Source organism: Bos grunniens, chromosome 11 (genome assembly GCF_055505025.1).
Source record: "Bos grunniens cultivar Pamir isolate PY7600 chromosome 11, Bosgru_T2T1.0, whole genome shotgun sequence".
Taxonomy (NCBI): domain Eukaryota; kingdom Metazoa; phylum Chordata; class Mammalia; order Artiodactyla; family Bovidae; genus Bos; species Bos grunniens.
In genome coordinates, this window is record NC_141175.1 from 44,197,319 (window position 1) to 44,211,294 (window position 13,976).

The 13,976-nt window shown below is 37.5% G+C and overlaps 1 protein-coding gene across 1 annotated transcript in view; it reads right to left on the minus strand.

Moving 5' to 3' along the window:
- The window catches only part of ACTR2 (actin related protein 2), a 37,791-nt gene that overhangs the window by 9,525 nt on the left and 14,290 nt on the right, over positions 1–13,976 (minus strand). Inside the window, exons 4-7 of the mRNA XM_086326320.1 lie at positions 11,935–12,007; positions 8,298–8,434; positions 6,859–7,008; positions 3,550–3,695 (exon numbers count right to left, since the gene is read on the minus strand). Coding sequence (XP_086182446.1) covers positions 3,550–3,695; positions 6,859–7,008; positions 8,298–8,434; positions 11,935–12,007 — 506 coding nt within the window. The remainder of the gene's footprint in view (positions 1–3,549; positions 3,696–6,858; positions 7,009–8,297; positions 8,435–11,934; positions 12,008–13,976) is intronic.

The window sequence follows — 13,976 nt, forward strand, 5'->3', positions numbered from 1 at the left end:
TGCTGTAAAGAGCAATATTGCATAGGAACCTGAAATGTTAGGTCCATGAATCAAGAGAAACTGGAAGTGATCAAACAGGAGATGGCAAGAGTGCACGTCAACATTTTAGGAATCAGGGAACTAAAATGGACTGGAATGGGTGAATTTAACTCAGATGACCATTATATCTACTACTGTTGGCAAGAATCCCATAGGAGAAATGGCATACCCATCACAGTCAACAAGAGTTTGAAATGCAGTACTTGGATGCAGTCTCAAAAATGACAGAAGGATCGCTTCATTTCCAAGGCAAACCAGTCAATATCATGGTAATCCTAGTCTATGCCCCGACCAGTAATGCTGAAGAAGTTGAACAGTTCTATGAAGACCTACAAGACCTTCTAGAATTAACACCCAAAATAGATGTCCTTTTCATTATAGGGGACTGGAATGCAAAAGTAGGAAGTCAAGAAACAAGGCAAATTTGAACTTGGAGTACAGAATGAAGCAGGGCAAAGGCTAATAGAGTTCTGCCAAGAGAATGCACTGGTTGTAGCAAACACCCTCTTCCAACAACACAAGAGAAGACTCTACACATGGACATCACCAGATGGTCAATACAGAAATCAGACTGATTATATTCTTTGCAGCCAAAGATGGATAAGCTCTATACAGTCAGCAAAAACAAGACTAGGAGCTGACTGTGGCTCAGATCATAACTCCTTACTACCAAATTCAGACTTAAATTGAAGAAAGTAAGGAAAACCAATAGACCATTCAGGTATGACCTAAATCAAATCCCTAATGATTATACAGTGGAAGTAAGAAATAGATTTAAGGGACTAGATCTGATAGACAGGGTGCCTGATGAACTATGGACGGTGGTTTATGACACTGTTTAGAAGACAGGGAGCAAGACCATCCAAGAAAAAGAAATGCGAAAGAGAAAAGGAAAGATATACCCATTTGAATGCAGAGTTCCAAAGAATAGCAAGGAGAGATAAGAAAGCCTTCCTCAGTGACCAGTGCAAGGAAACAGAGGAAAATAATAGAATGGAAAAGACTAGAGATCTCTTCAAGAAAATGAGAGATACCAAGGGAACATTTCATGCAAAGATGGGCTCAATAAAGGAGAGAAATGGTATGGACCTAACAGAAGCAGAAGATACTAAGAAGAGGTGGCAAGAATACACAGAAAAACTGTACAAAAAAGATCTTCATGACCCAGATAATCACACAATGGTGTGATCACTCACCTAGAGACAGACATCCTGGAATGTGAAGTCAAGTGGGCCTTAGGAAGCATCACTATGAACAAAGCTAGTGGAGGTTGATGGAATTTCAGTTGAGCTATCTCAAATTAAAAGATGATGCTGTGAAAGTGCTGCACTCAATATGCCAGCAAATTTGGAAAATTCAGCAATGGCCACAGGACTGGAAAAGGTCAGTTTTCATTCCAATCCCTAAGAAAGGCAATGCCAAAGAATGTTCAAACTACTACACAATTGCACTCATCTCACACACTAGCAAAGTAATGTTCAAAATTCTCCAAGCCAGGCTTCAACAATACGTGAACTGTGAACTTCCATATGTTCAAGCTGGTTTTAGAAAAGGCAGAGGAACCAGAGATCAAATAGCCAACATCCACTGGATCATCGAAAAAGCAAGAGTTCCAGAAAAACATCTATTTCTGCTTTATTGACAATGCCAAAGCCTTTGACTGTGTGGATCACAATGAACTAGAAAATTCTGAAAGAGATGGGAATATCAGACCACCTGACCTGCCTCCTGAGAAATCTGTAGGCAGGTCAGGAAGCAACAGTTAAAACTGGACATGGAACAACAGACTGGTTCCAAATAGGAAAAGGAGTACATCAAGGCTGTATACTGTCACCCTACTTATTTAACTTCTATGCAGAGTACATCATGAGAAACGCTGGGCTGGAAGAAGCACAAGCTGGAATCAAGATTGCCAGGAGAAATATCAATAACCTCAGATATGCAGATGATACCACCCTTATGGCAGAAAGTGAAGAAGAACTAAAGAGCCTCTTGATGAAAGTGAAAGAGGAGAGTAAAATAGTTGGCTTAAAGCTCAACATTCAGAAAACGAATATCATGGCATCCGGTCCCATCACTTCATGGCAAATAGATGGGGAAACAATGCAAACAGTGACAGACTTTATTTTTGGGGGCTCCAAAATCACTGCAGATGGTGACTGCAGCCATGAAATTAAAAGACGCTTGCTCCTTGGAAGAAAAGTTATGACCAACCTAGACAGCATATTCAAAAGCAGAGACATTGCTTTTCCAACAAATGTCCGTCTAGTCAAGCTATGGTTTTTCCAGTAGTCATGTATGGATGTGAGAGTCGGACTATGAAGAAAGCTGAGCACCGAAGAATTGATGCTTTTGAACTGTGGTGTTGGAGAAGACTCTTGAGAGTCCCTTGGACTGCAAGGAGATCCAACCAGTCCATCCTAAAGGAAATCAGTCCTGAATGTTCATTGAAAGGACTGATGTTGAAGATGAAACTCCAATACTTTGGCCACCTGATGCGAAGAGTTACTCACTTGAAAAGACCCTGAATATGGCAAAGATTGAAGGCAGGAGGAGAAGGGGATGACAGAGGATGAGATGGTTGTATGGCATCACTGACTCAATGGACATGAGTTTGAGTAAACTCCAGGAGTTGGTGATGGACAAGGAGGCCTGGCGTGCTGCAGTCCATGGGGTCGCAAAGAGTCAGACACGACTGAGCGACTGAACTGAACTGATACAATGGAGAAAACAGGAAACTTCACTAAGAGTTTAACACTAATAACACCAAACAGGAGCAAACTGACATCACTTCTGGATGTGATAACCTAAGAAGGACACATCACTTAAGTAGTGTTCCAGCCAAAAAGGCACAATCTAAATTTAATCATGAGAAGACATTCATACCCAAACTGTAGTCTGCAAAAATATCAATGTCATGAAAGACTGAGGAATTACAACAGATGAAAGGTTACTAAGAGACATGACAACTACATACAAGCTGTGGTCTCAGTTCTGACCCTTTACCAGAAAAAAGAAAAACTGTATAAAGGACATTACTGGGACAAAGAACAGAACTGAAATGAGGGTGGCAGATAAAAGTGCATCAGCAATCAATCCCCTGAACTCAGTAACTGCACTGCCGCTATAAGAGAACAGCCTCATTCCTAAAAGCCACAAAGTAAACATTAAGGAGTAAAGAGGACTTACATATTCAACCTATTCTCAAATGACTCGAGAATAGGAGAGAGAGAAAGGGAGAGCACACAAACACGTAGATTGCTGAAATCAGAAAAATGGAAAACTGGGTAGTGTACAGGAGTCCTCCTTTCTATTCTGGAAACTTGCAACATTTAAACTATTTCAAAATAAGTTTAAACGGGCATCTGTGACACAATGATATATGTCATTCAACAACCAGTGTCATCCTATCAAAAACTCGGGTGAGACAACAGACAACCTGGTCACTCAAGCTATTTATATTCCATCTATTTCTGATAAGCTACTTTGAAACAACCATTTCTAAAGTACCTGGTATCAATGTCAGCCGCCTGGATTGTGTTAAAAAGCAATTCAGCAACACCTACTCCCTCGACATTGATCAAGTGAGGCTGAAACAGAGCTTCCGGTGCTTCAAACCTCTCTCCCCCGACTTTGATAATGCGGCCATCTGGGAGCTAGAGACCAAGAACAATCAGGTATCAGCAAAAGATTTTAAAAGTTCCCAGTATTCTTTAGATGTTAGTATGCCTGTTTTATAACCAAAATCATTAGCAATATATTTCTCCCAAAATACATTTTTGAAAAAAGACAAAGTAAAATACATTAAAATAACTGTTTTTATTATCATGCTCTGTTCTGCTTTTGAAATGATATGTCCTGCCTTTCCAAACAGTAGGAATTTCCTTAAAGAGTCACCAATACACAAATGTGTGATGTCTACAGGTGTATGCAAGTGAGCACTACAGAAAGTGCTGATCACCCACAGCAACTGGACTTTTGCCGGAGTCAATGCTGCTTCTCTTTATCATTTTAACACATTTTTGAGTTTATAGAGATTTTTACCATGTAGCACAGACACATTCAATTAAAAATTTTAAATTTCTTTCAACAAATAATTATTCTGGGGAACTATTTTTTTGCCATCAAATACTTTATATCATGTGTGAAACTTCTATCAAATCATTTAATCCAAGGAAAACCTTATGATCAAAAAAGCTTAAGGACGCTAATCTATTTTTTAGCAGGCAATTCTGTTGTATCCTATTTACTAGGTTCTATTAAATTTTTAAGTAGATAAATATAATTTTAAGAAAACAAGATTTAAGCAACTGGTAAGATACCACTAACATATGACCCTGTTAACCCTTAAGTTACATCATGTTTATGTTTAATTAAATGAGAAATGTTAAACAAAAACTCTCTCACAATTCACAGAATTGACCTAAGTAACAAGCATGCTGGTATATACTGGCATTTGACACATTTCTATATGACAGACCAGAATTAGTTTTACATTAACATTTCTAACAGTGTATCAGTTTAAAATAATGTAATTATAATAACTATATTTAGATTCCCAAACTCACTTTCCAACATGACGAAGTATCTCAAAGCAAGTCCTTGAAGACATTTACTCCATGTTTGCTCTAACTGTATACAGTACGTGCAACACAATCACATCTTTCAAAAACTCCACAATTATCTTTTTATAAACTTTATAAAAAAAATTTTTTTTTAATTTACCCTTAACAAAATAAACACAACCATCCAGTGACTTTAAAACCACATGAACTCAGCCAAGATATAAGGGAAGACTTCACATGGCAGAGTATCACTAGCATAAAACATCTACACCTGGACAGTGTGGCTTTTCTCAAAGCTCTGGCTGGAGATCAGCCCGGGGCCACCTACCCTAGGAACTACTTACCTTTCAGAACTGTTAAAACTGTACGCCTCCCAATTTCTCTGCACCAAACCTTATCCTATCCTCTATTTGTCCACTATTTCCCCTCTTCATCAGTTCCCCGTTTATTTGTCACAAATACTTTTGTAACCTGCCTCAAATTCTGAGACAGGAATGAAGAGATAAAATATGTTTTATATTTCTAGTTCCCTTATCCTCTGTCTCATGACACTTTCTTCCAAAGTCAGGTAGACAATAAATTATAAATCTAGGGGAACTATCAAGAAGGCCTCAGGAAAGAATCCCTAGGGCAAATCTGTAGATGATTGAGTTGCAAAGTATTGATTTATTGTCTATTTGGATCATTATCTTCTAAAATGAAACAACGTAACTTATAAAAATTTTAAATTATTTTTAAAGTGACTATTTTGTACATATTTATGATATGCTCTGTTTTATATGAATTAAATGGTGGAAGAATACTTGCTTTTATTGCCTATCACTCAATTTCAGTTTTGGTGGCTCAGTGGTAAAGAATCTGCCTGCCAAGGGTTCAATCCCTGGGTTGGGAAGATCCCCTGGAGAAGGAAATGGCAACCCACTCCAGTATTCTTGCCTGGGAAATGGCATGGACAGAGGAGCCTGGCAGGCGTCCATGGGGTCGCAAAGAGTTAGATATGACTTAGTACTCTTGCCTGGAAAGTCCCATGGGTGGAGGAGCCTGGTGGGCTGCAGTCCATGGGGTCGCTGAGAGTCGGACACGACTGAGCGACTTCCCTTTCACTTTTCACTTTCATGCATTGGAGAAGGAAATGGCAGCCCACTCCAGTGTTCTTGCCTGGAGAATCCCAGGGACTAGGGAGCCTGGTGGGCTGCCGTCTATGGGGTCCCACAGAGTCAGACACAACTGAAGCGACTTAGCAGCAGCAGCAGCAGCGACTAAACAACAGTAGCAGATCAAAGACACAGTATGGAAGCACTTTATACCCAGATGAAAATGACAGACTTAAGGCAGCAATACACTGAAAATTCAACTCCTCTGATATAAATTATAACTTGGTTCTAAGAATCATTAGTTACAATTTCAAGTTAACACTTGTTCTGAACATCTCATTAAGAAAATACTAAGTCAGGAAGACTGCCACCTATTGAATTGTTAAAGCAATTCTATAGGAAGACCATTTTCTAAACTATCTTAGAATACCAGTCCCATGAAATGCTAAGAATACTGTAATCATGTACAATTCAGCATATCAAAGGTTCTGAGAAGTCCTTTAATAAAGTGAAACTGACTCTCTCCCAAACTTATCTGACAATGTAACCCTTCATTTTAATTTCTGTCACGATCTACTAACATCTCAGAGAAATAACATTATGTGAAACCCATGCTGAAAAATGCTACTCCAGGTACTGCTGCTGCTAAGTCACTTCAGTCGTGTCTGACTCTATGCAACCCCATAGACGGCAGCCCACCAGGCTCCCCAGTCCCTGGGATTCTCCAGGCAAGAACACTGGAGTGGGTTGCCATTTCCTTCTCCAATGCATGAAAGTAAAAAGTGAAAGTGAAGTCGCTCAGTCGTGTCCGACTCTTAGCGACCTCATAGACTGCAGCCTACCAGCCTCCTCCGTCCATGGGATTTTCCAGGCAAGAGTACTGGAGTGGGGTGCCATTGCCTTCTCCAATTCCAGGTACTAGAATCTCAAAATAACATTTCATATCTAACTGTATCCTAAAGTAGAAAAGCAATATATGATTCTTGCTTTATTAAATCATAGTATCATAATGTAGAAAGACATTAAAGGTCATATATATACAAATTATAACAACCCAAACCCAAAGTACTGGATTTCAAGAAAACCTCCTTAAGCACACACCAACAGTCACTGTCACCCACTTTAAAACCATATATATATCATACACCAGATATACTTACTGTGTAAGATTCAACCAATACTGTGGTTTCTAAGGCCAGTTTCTGCTCTTGCTCAATATTATATCCCACATAACACAACTTTTCTTTAATCATGCGAACCGTTTCAAAATCAGCAGAATGGTTGAAGGCATATCCCCGCAACAGAAGCAGCTGGTACAAAAAAACAGCAATTAAGTCCACAATTAATCTGAGTGAGTTCAAGTCCACAAAAGGGATTAATGCTAAGCATGTCACATCAATACCAAATACAATGGACAGCAGAACCTTAGCTCTTACTATTTCAGAAAGGAGAATATTACTCACCATAAGAGTTTACATTTCACTTTCACAGAAAAGTTTCATAGGGAGTGACAGAATTTACAGTTCATGAATAATAAATGGGCAAAATATATATTAATAAATAATATTTTAGCACTGGATTTCTATAATCTGCAATTTACTCAGTCAATGCCATAACTGTGAAATATGACTGACACATATTAGAGGGGCAATAGTATTTGCTAAATAGACAAACAAAAACAAGAATTCAACCTGACAGGAAAAACAAAACACACACGATATACATCATAAACAAATCAGACTTTTCACATAAAAACTACAAATCCTCTGATCTTTGTGTTTACAGTCAAAGGAAAACTCTTGGACAATCCTTTGGCAGTCACCCTCAAACAGAATTCTGGCTTAGAATGACAGTATAATTCTCATCACCAATCTTATTACTAACCCAATGTCAATACGAAGACTTAACACAACCCAGAACAGTCTTCCCACAGCAGTACCAGTGACATATTGGACCTTATAATCCTTTGTTGTGGGGGATGCCCTGTTCATTGCAGAATGTTTAGCAGCCTTCCTGCAAAGATGTTAACAACCAAAAATGTCTCCAGACATTTCAAAGTGTCCCCGGAGGAGTAGCATCATCCCTGATTGAGAACCACTGACCTGGAGAGAATGTACTAACTATCGAGTTCTGGTACAGACAATATTCTAAATCTTTCCCCCCCCACATTACAAAAACCACACACGCTTCCAAAGAGTGGCCTTAAATGTATACTGTATCTAGCAATGTTTTAAAGAATAGCATCACTAATTTCATTCACAAATAAATTTTAATATACATCTTGTTCAAAGAGGGTTTTACGGCTGAAAGGCTGCCCAAGTTGTTCAAGGAAGTCTTAAGAGTCTTCTTCCACCTTTAACATGCCTCTCTTCCCATTCCTCAGGAAAGGCAAATTATAATCACGTAATGATGACCTCTCATTAGTACACAAGAGATCATGTGTGTGAATCTTATACCGATTTTTATATGAATTTTAAAATACTGGGCCACTTCTCTGGTGGTGCAGATTCACTAGAATCCTGAGGTGATACATTCAATTTTAAGTAGATATATATACAAACTTACAAAATCTAATTCCATGATATTCTCTTTTGCTTACCTTGATAAGATATCTGGTAATATCCCTCCCGGCAATATCCAGTCTCCTGGTAAGGTGAGGGAGAGAAAAGCCTTCATACACTGGGCAAATGTGAGTCACACCATCTCCAGAGTCCACCACGACTCCAGTTAATAAACCTGTAGAAGAATCATGAAGTTGTAAACAAAAAGCCAAATCAGAAATCAAAGCCAGCAAATTTCAAGTATTTCAATATTCAAAGATGCTGGCTTCTGATTAGAAACATCACCAACCAAAATGGTCTAAAAGCTAGCACTTCTTTCTTATTTGCTTATTTTGCAGTTTATTTCTAACACACAGACACTGAAGTCAGTGTTCTCTCACATGCCTCCTGTGAGACCTTTAGTCCAATCATGTGCTCCCCCAGTGATGGGAAGAAACAGACCCTCAGACTGAGGACTGAAAAATACAACATGGTCTTTAATCCTAACTTTAATCTTGATCCCTGAATTCCCCTGAAGTCAAATTCTCTAAAGTATCATAGATAACTTTTATGAAAACCACTGTGAAGGGTAATTACACAAGTTAATAGTGAATCTGCTAAAATAATCTAGTTCTTTATTATTATTTTTGTCATATAGTATATTCAAAACTCTGCTGTTTGGAAAATTTCTGTTCATACAAAATAGCTAGAAATCTGAGAATAATTCATCTTAACTAGCCAAAGAATCACTTCAATTATTCACCAAAATCAAGAAAGACACTGTCAGTTAAACTTTTAAAAAAAAGACCAGCAAAGAAGCTATCTTCTCTCTTGCGAGTGCGTGCGTTCTTAGTCGCTTCAGTCGTGTCCAGCTATTTGTGACCCTATGGACTGTAGCCCACGAGGTTCCTCTGTCCATGAGATTCTTCAGGCAAGAATACTGGAGTGGGTTGCCATGGCCTCCTCCAGGGGCTCTTCCTGACTCAGGGATGGAACTCACGTCTGTTATATCTTCTGCACTGGCAGGTGGGTTCTTTACCACTAGCGCCACCTGGAAAGTCTCTTTGTTTCTCACTATGTGCTATTTAACGGTATAAATGGGGACTTCCCTGATGGTGCAGTGGTTAAGCCTGCATGCTTCTAATGTAGGGGACATGTGGGTTTGATCCCTGGTCAGGGGGGTGTGGAATTAAGATCCCACATGCAGTGCAGTATGGCCAAAAACAAAAATAGTAATAATAAAATGAAATTTAAAAAAATATATAAAAGTACAAATGACTGAAAGTTAGTGTTTCACCTTTTGTGCCAGAGTTAATTCAGGAAAAAAAAAATTTCTAAATCACATTTTCTAGCAGTTTTTAAGTCTAATGATACTTTTAACCAGAGTATGTATTATCTACAGTTGCTTAAGCTTATTATTTTATCACTGTCCCATCCCTGAATACTCTCTCCTTCTTTCTTATGCACAAAACATCTAATTTATCTCTGAACACATTTATTCAAAACATCTCCTACTAAGTTCATATAATTTGTTTTTCCTTGACTGATTTTTCAATTTTCATAAAAAAATCACATGCTGCCTCTTAAGGTTGCTTTCTTTTAAACAAGAGACTTTCTATTGCAAGAAAGAAGAATCCACAGTATCATTAATTCAAAAATGCTCCCAGTAATACCAACTAACACTAGATTACTCACTCTTTCTCCTTCAATTCTGAAGGATTCTTTAAAGCTCAATCTAGTTCTTAACTTTTCATTCATACCCTCCCTGACCATTTTAACCTCTAACTCACACTCCATAATTCCAGTTATTCCCCTCAATCCTGTACACAAAATGCAGTCAGACACACTTTCTTGAATCACCATGTCACCTCTCTTATTCAAAAGCCTTTCCTGGTTCCAAATGTAGCTTCTTACTCTTTTGACTTAACTGGTAGCTTTTAGCCACCTTGTTTTTATGCAAGGTGAAGAGTTCTCTTCGGCTGAAGAGTTCTTTTGATTAGAATTACTGGATTATCACTTCTCAAAACTAAGAATTAAATATTTAAACAAAAGCAGCTAAATATCAGGAGTTAAGAGAGGATATCTTCTCCTTGGACAGAAATAAATTTATGAATATTGCTAGAAATATCTGTTAAGGTCAATTTTATTCAATTAAAGCAAAAATTCATTTCAGCAGAAGTGTCCCATCTCCACCCCCTAACTGGAATCACCAGTTTCAAAGCTTAGATTCAAAAATTTTAATATCTATTTTTCCAAAGTATTTTCTAAAATAAATTCTGAAATGTACTTAAAAAATGAAACACAATTTCCTAGATGCAGACAAACACGAGCTCCTCAGACCCTGGCTATAATGGACGAAAGGGCAAGGAGACCACATGTAGCTTATCGAGGAGCTGACTCACCGCCGTATCCTCTGTCCTAAACAGAACGCCAAGCTCATGACACACTTGGAGAATGAATAAAGCCTCTTTAAAAATTTAATTCTCCCCAGGTATTTTCTTAGTATCTACATGAAGTAGTAAAGACAGCTTTAAAACCTAGTATGTATTTTGACAAAGTGATTTTTACTCATCTATGTGTAGAATCAGATGGATCACCATAATATTAAAATTTGTTTCTTAACACAACTGACCCTTGAACAATGTGGGGGTTAACCTGCACATAACTTACAGCTGGCCCTTTGCATCCCGATTCAACCAACTATGGACCTTGCAGTACTGTAGTATTTACTACTGAAAAATATCCATGTATAAGCGGAGTCATACAGTTCAAATCAGCACTGTTCAAGGGTTGACTGTACTGTCACAGACCACGTAAGTACTAAGGCTTGACATTTAGTTGTCACCTCCTTCAGAAACCTTCTCTGACATGCTAAATCAATTTCTGAATCTTTCCCCCATTAAGAGTGTAAGTTCTTGAGGGATCTTTACATTTTAAGTGCCCAACAGGCTCTGAGCACATATCTGATGGCCTCATAAGTTCTCCACAAGATCATCAGGATACAGAGCTCTCCCTACATGGCTACTATTTTATTCCCAGCAGATACAGAGGCAGTTACTAATGGCAGTACCAAGAAAACAAAGGAAAAATAGGTCCCCTCCATTCAACCCACTTTAAAGTTGGGAAGGTACTCTCAAACGTCTGTCTTTTCTTTTATATTTAATCTATTATGTATTTGACAAAGATAATTTTATATGAACCTTTCTGGCTTTTTTAAACTCTTGACAATTCTGAGGACAGAGTCCACGTTCATTCCTTCCTTCAAAAATTTTCTTAAATAGTCTAAAAGAAGAAACTTCCTACTTATTAAAAAAAACTGAGAAGTTTCTTAAGTCCTTCATTGTTTAGTAAAGAAAATAAAAATGTGTATATTTTATTTGACAAACTGTGGAGTATTTGAATAAATATAAATACATGAAACTGAGCTTTCTGGGACTTAAAACTTTCTGAGAAATCAAATTCCTCTGACATAAAATACATGTAACAAATGTTTGCTGAATTAATTAATGTTTAGTAAAGAAAATAAAAATGTGTATATTTTATTTGACAAACTGTGGAGTATTTGAATAAATATAAATACATGAAACTGAGCTTTCTGGGACTTAAAACTTCCTGAGAAATCAAATTCCTCTGACATAAAATACATGTAACAAATGTTTGCTGAATTAATGATACTGAAAGTTAAGCTTCACCTACCTTGAGCATACAAAGTCAGGACTGCCTGGATAGCTACATACACACCAGAAAACTGGTAAGTTTCAAACATTACCTAAAAGTGCAAAAGGAAAGGGAGAACATTAGTATTTTAAAATTACATTATACATATAATGTAATATATATATATATATATTAATATATGCTTTCTTGATGGCCAGAGTAGATTAGCTGATCAAAATAGAATCAAAGGACCCAAAAGAATCTTCCATTCTCTACAGCTGTTTCTTGCCTCTACTAAAGTCCTGCTGTCAGGCAGCCCCAATTTTGAGGACGGATTTTTTTTTAAAATACACACTGAGTCCCCAAGCATTTCTTAAGTTCTACAAAGCAAAGATTTCTGAGAGTTTTTAACTAATGGCAGGTAAGAGTGAAACAAAGTGTTCTGTTTTTGAACAAGACCTTCTCAACTCATGTCCCTTAAGGGAAATGTCTTTTAATTCAAAGACAAACTATACAAACTACTTAACTGCCAACCTTCCCATCCCTTTCCCTCAACCTGGGCCAAGCAAGACTGTGGCTCTACCTCCAAGTAATAAACGGTACAGCAGGGAAACAAAACTAAACAATTCTTGAATGCTGGCAGATTCAGAAGCTGCTCAGCTGCTGAGTCTGCGCTCCACCCTATGCTGAGGTCCACTGCAGGGATGAGGAGCTCCTTCACGTCCTCTCTGCTCACAATGCTGCTCACTGTCCATATCGCAGGTTGGCCAGGAATATTCCGTAGGATTTTCTCTGTCATCCACAGTTAGCATTCACTGACTGGCAGTGCAGACTACCACTATGAACATCTGATATTTAGAAATTTTACAACCGATCACAATGAGAATGATATTCAGTTTAAATTTTTTCAACTCTGGGGAATTCCATAGTGGTCCAGTGGTTAAAACTCTGTGTTTCCACTGCTGGGGGCACGATCCCTGGTCAGGGAACTAAGATCCCACATGCTATAGCCAAAACAAAACAAAAAAACCTCTAAATCACTATTCTGTATACCTGAAACTTAACACAGCATTGTAAATCAACCATACTTCAATAAAACTAAATTAAAATTTTTTTTAAAATCCTAATAAATAAATTTTACAACTCTGAAACACAAACTCATCAATTAAGCAACTAAATTTTCTGACTAGTATTCTATTCCATCATCCTTTATCCCCCTGCTACAGGGATGAAATTGGTATACAGCTGACCCTTGAACAACACAGGTTGTTCTGAATTGTGCAGGTTCATTTAATTGAAGATTTTTTTTAATAAATAAATACTACACCATCACATGATCCGAGATCAGCTGAATCCAGGGATACAGAACCTGGGATACAGAGGGCAAATTATAAAGTTTTACACTAATTTTGACTGAGGGGGATTGGCACCCTTAACCTTGTGTTGTTCAAAGGTCATTTGCATTTATCAACTGTATTTGCATTTATCAACTTGACAGTCTGTCAAATTTGTTTTTATTCATAAGATCATTAAGAAGTATTTGTAGTTCAGAAACAACTTTCTGAATGAGATTAAAATGGGGCATTATCAGTCATAGTCAAATTTGTATTTACAAGTAAAAAAGAGCATTGAACTAAGAAGAGTCCTTAGAGTGTGTAGTAAAACTAATTCTTGTCATTTCTGCAGTTTAAAAAAAATATCTGTCCTAGTCAAATAGTTAGTTAGTGGATGGCAGATATGGTATTATCCACTACATAGCAAATGCCATCTCCCTGAATTTTCAGTTGAAAGAAAACTTGGTTTCCATTCTGCTACTGTATTATTTTTTTGAAAGAGGATTCCTTGTCTCATAACCTCTTGATTCAATACAAAAATATCTCTACACTCTGTTTTTGCAATGCATTGCTAAAAATAAAGAGCAATTATAAATGACCACTTATCCATTACAAACTATTAGTAACTATAAATCATTTAGAAAGTATAAAGCACAATTAAAATATAAATACAATAAAGCCCATCTTTCATAGTTTCAGGGGTGGCTAGGAGGGGGGAAAAAAATGAACCATAAAAAATGATATGGA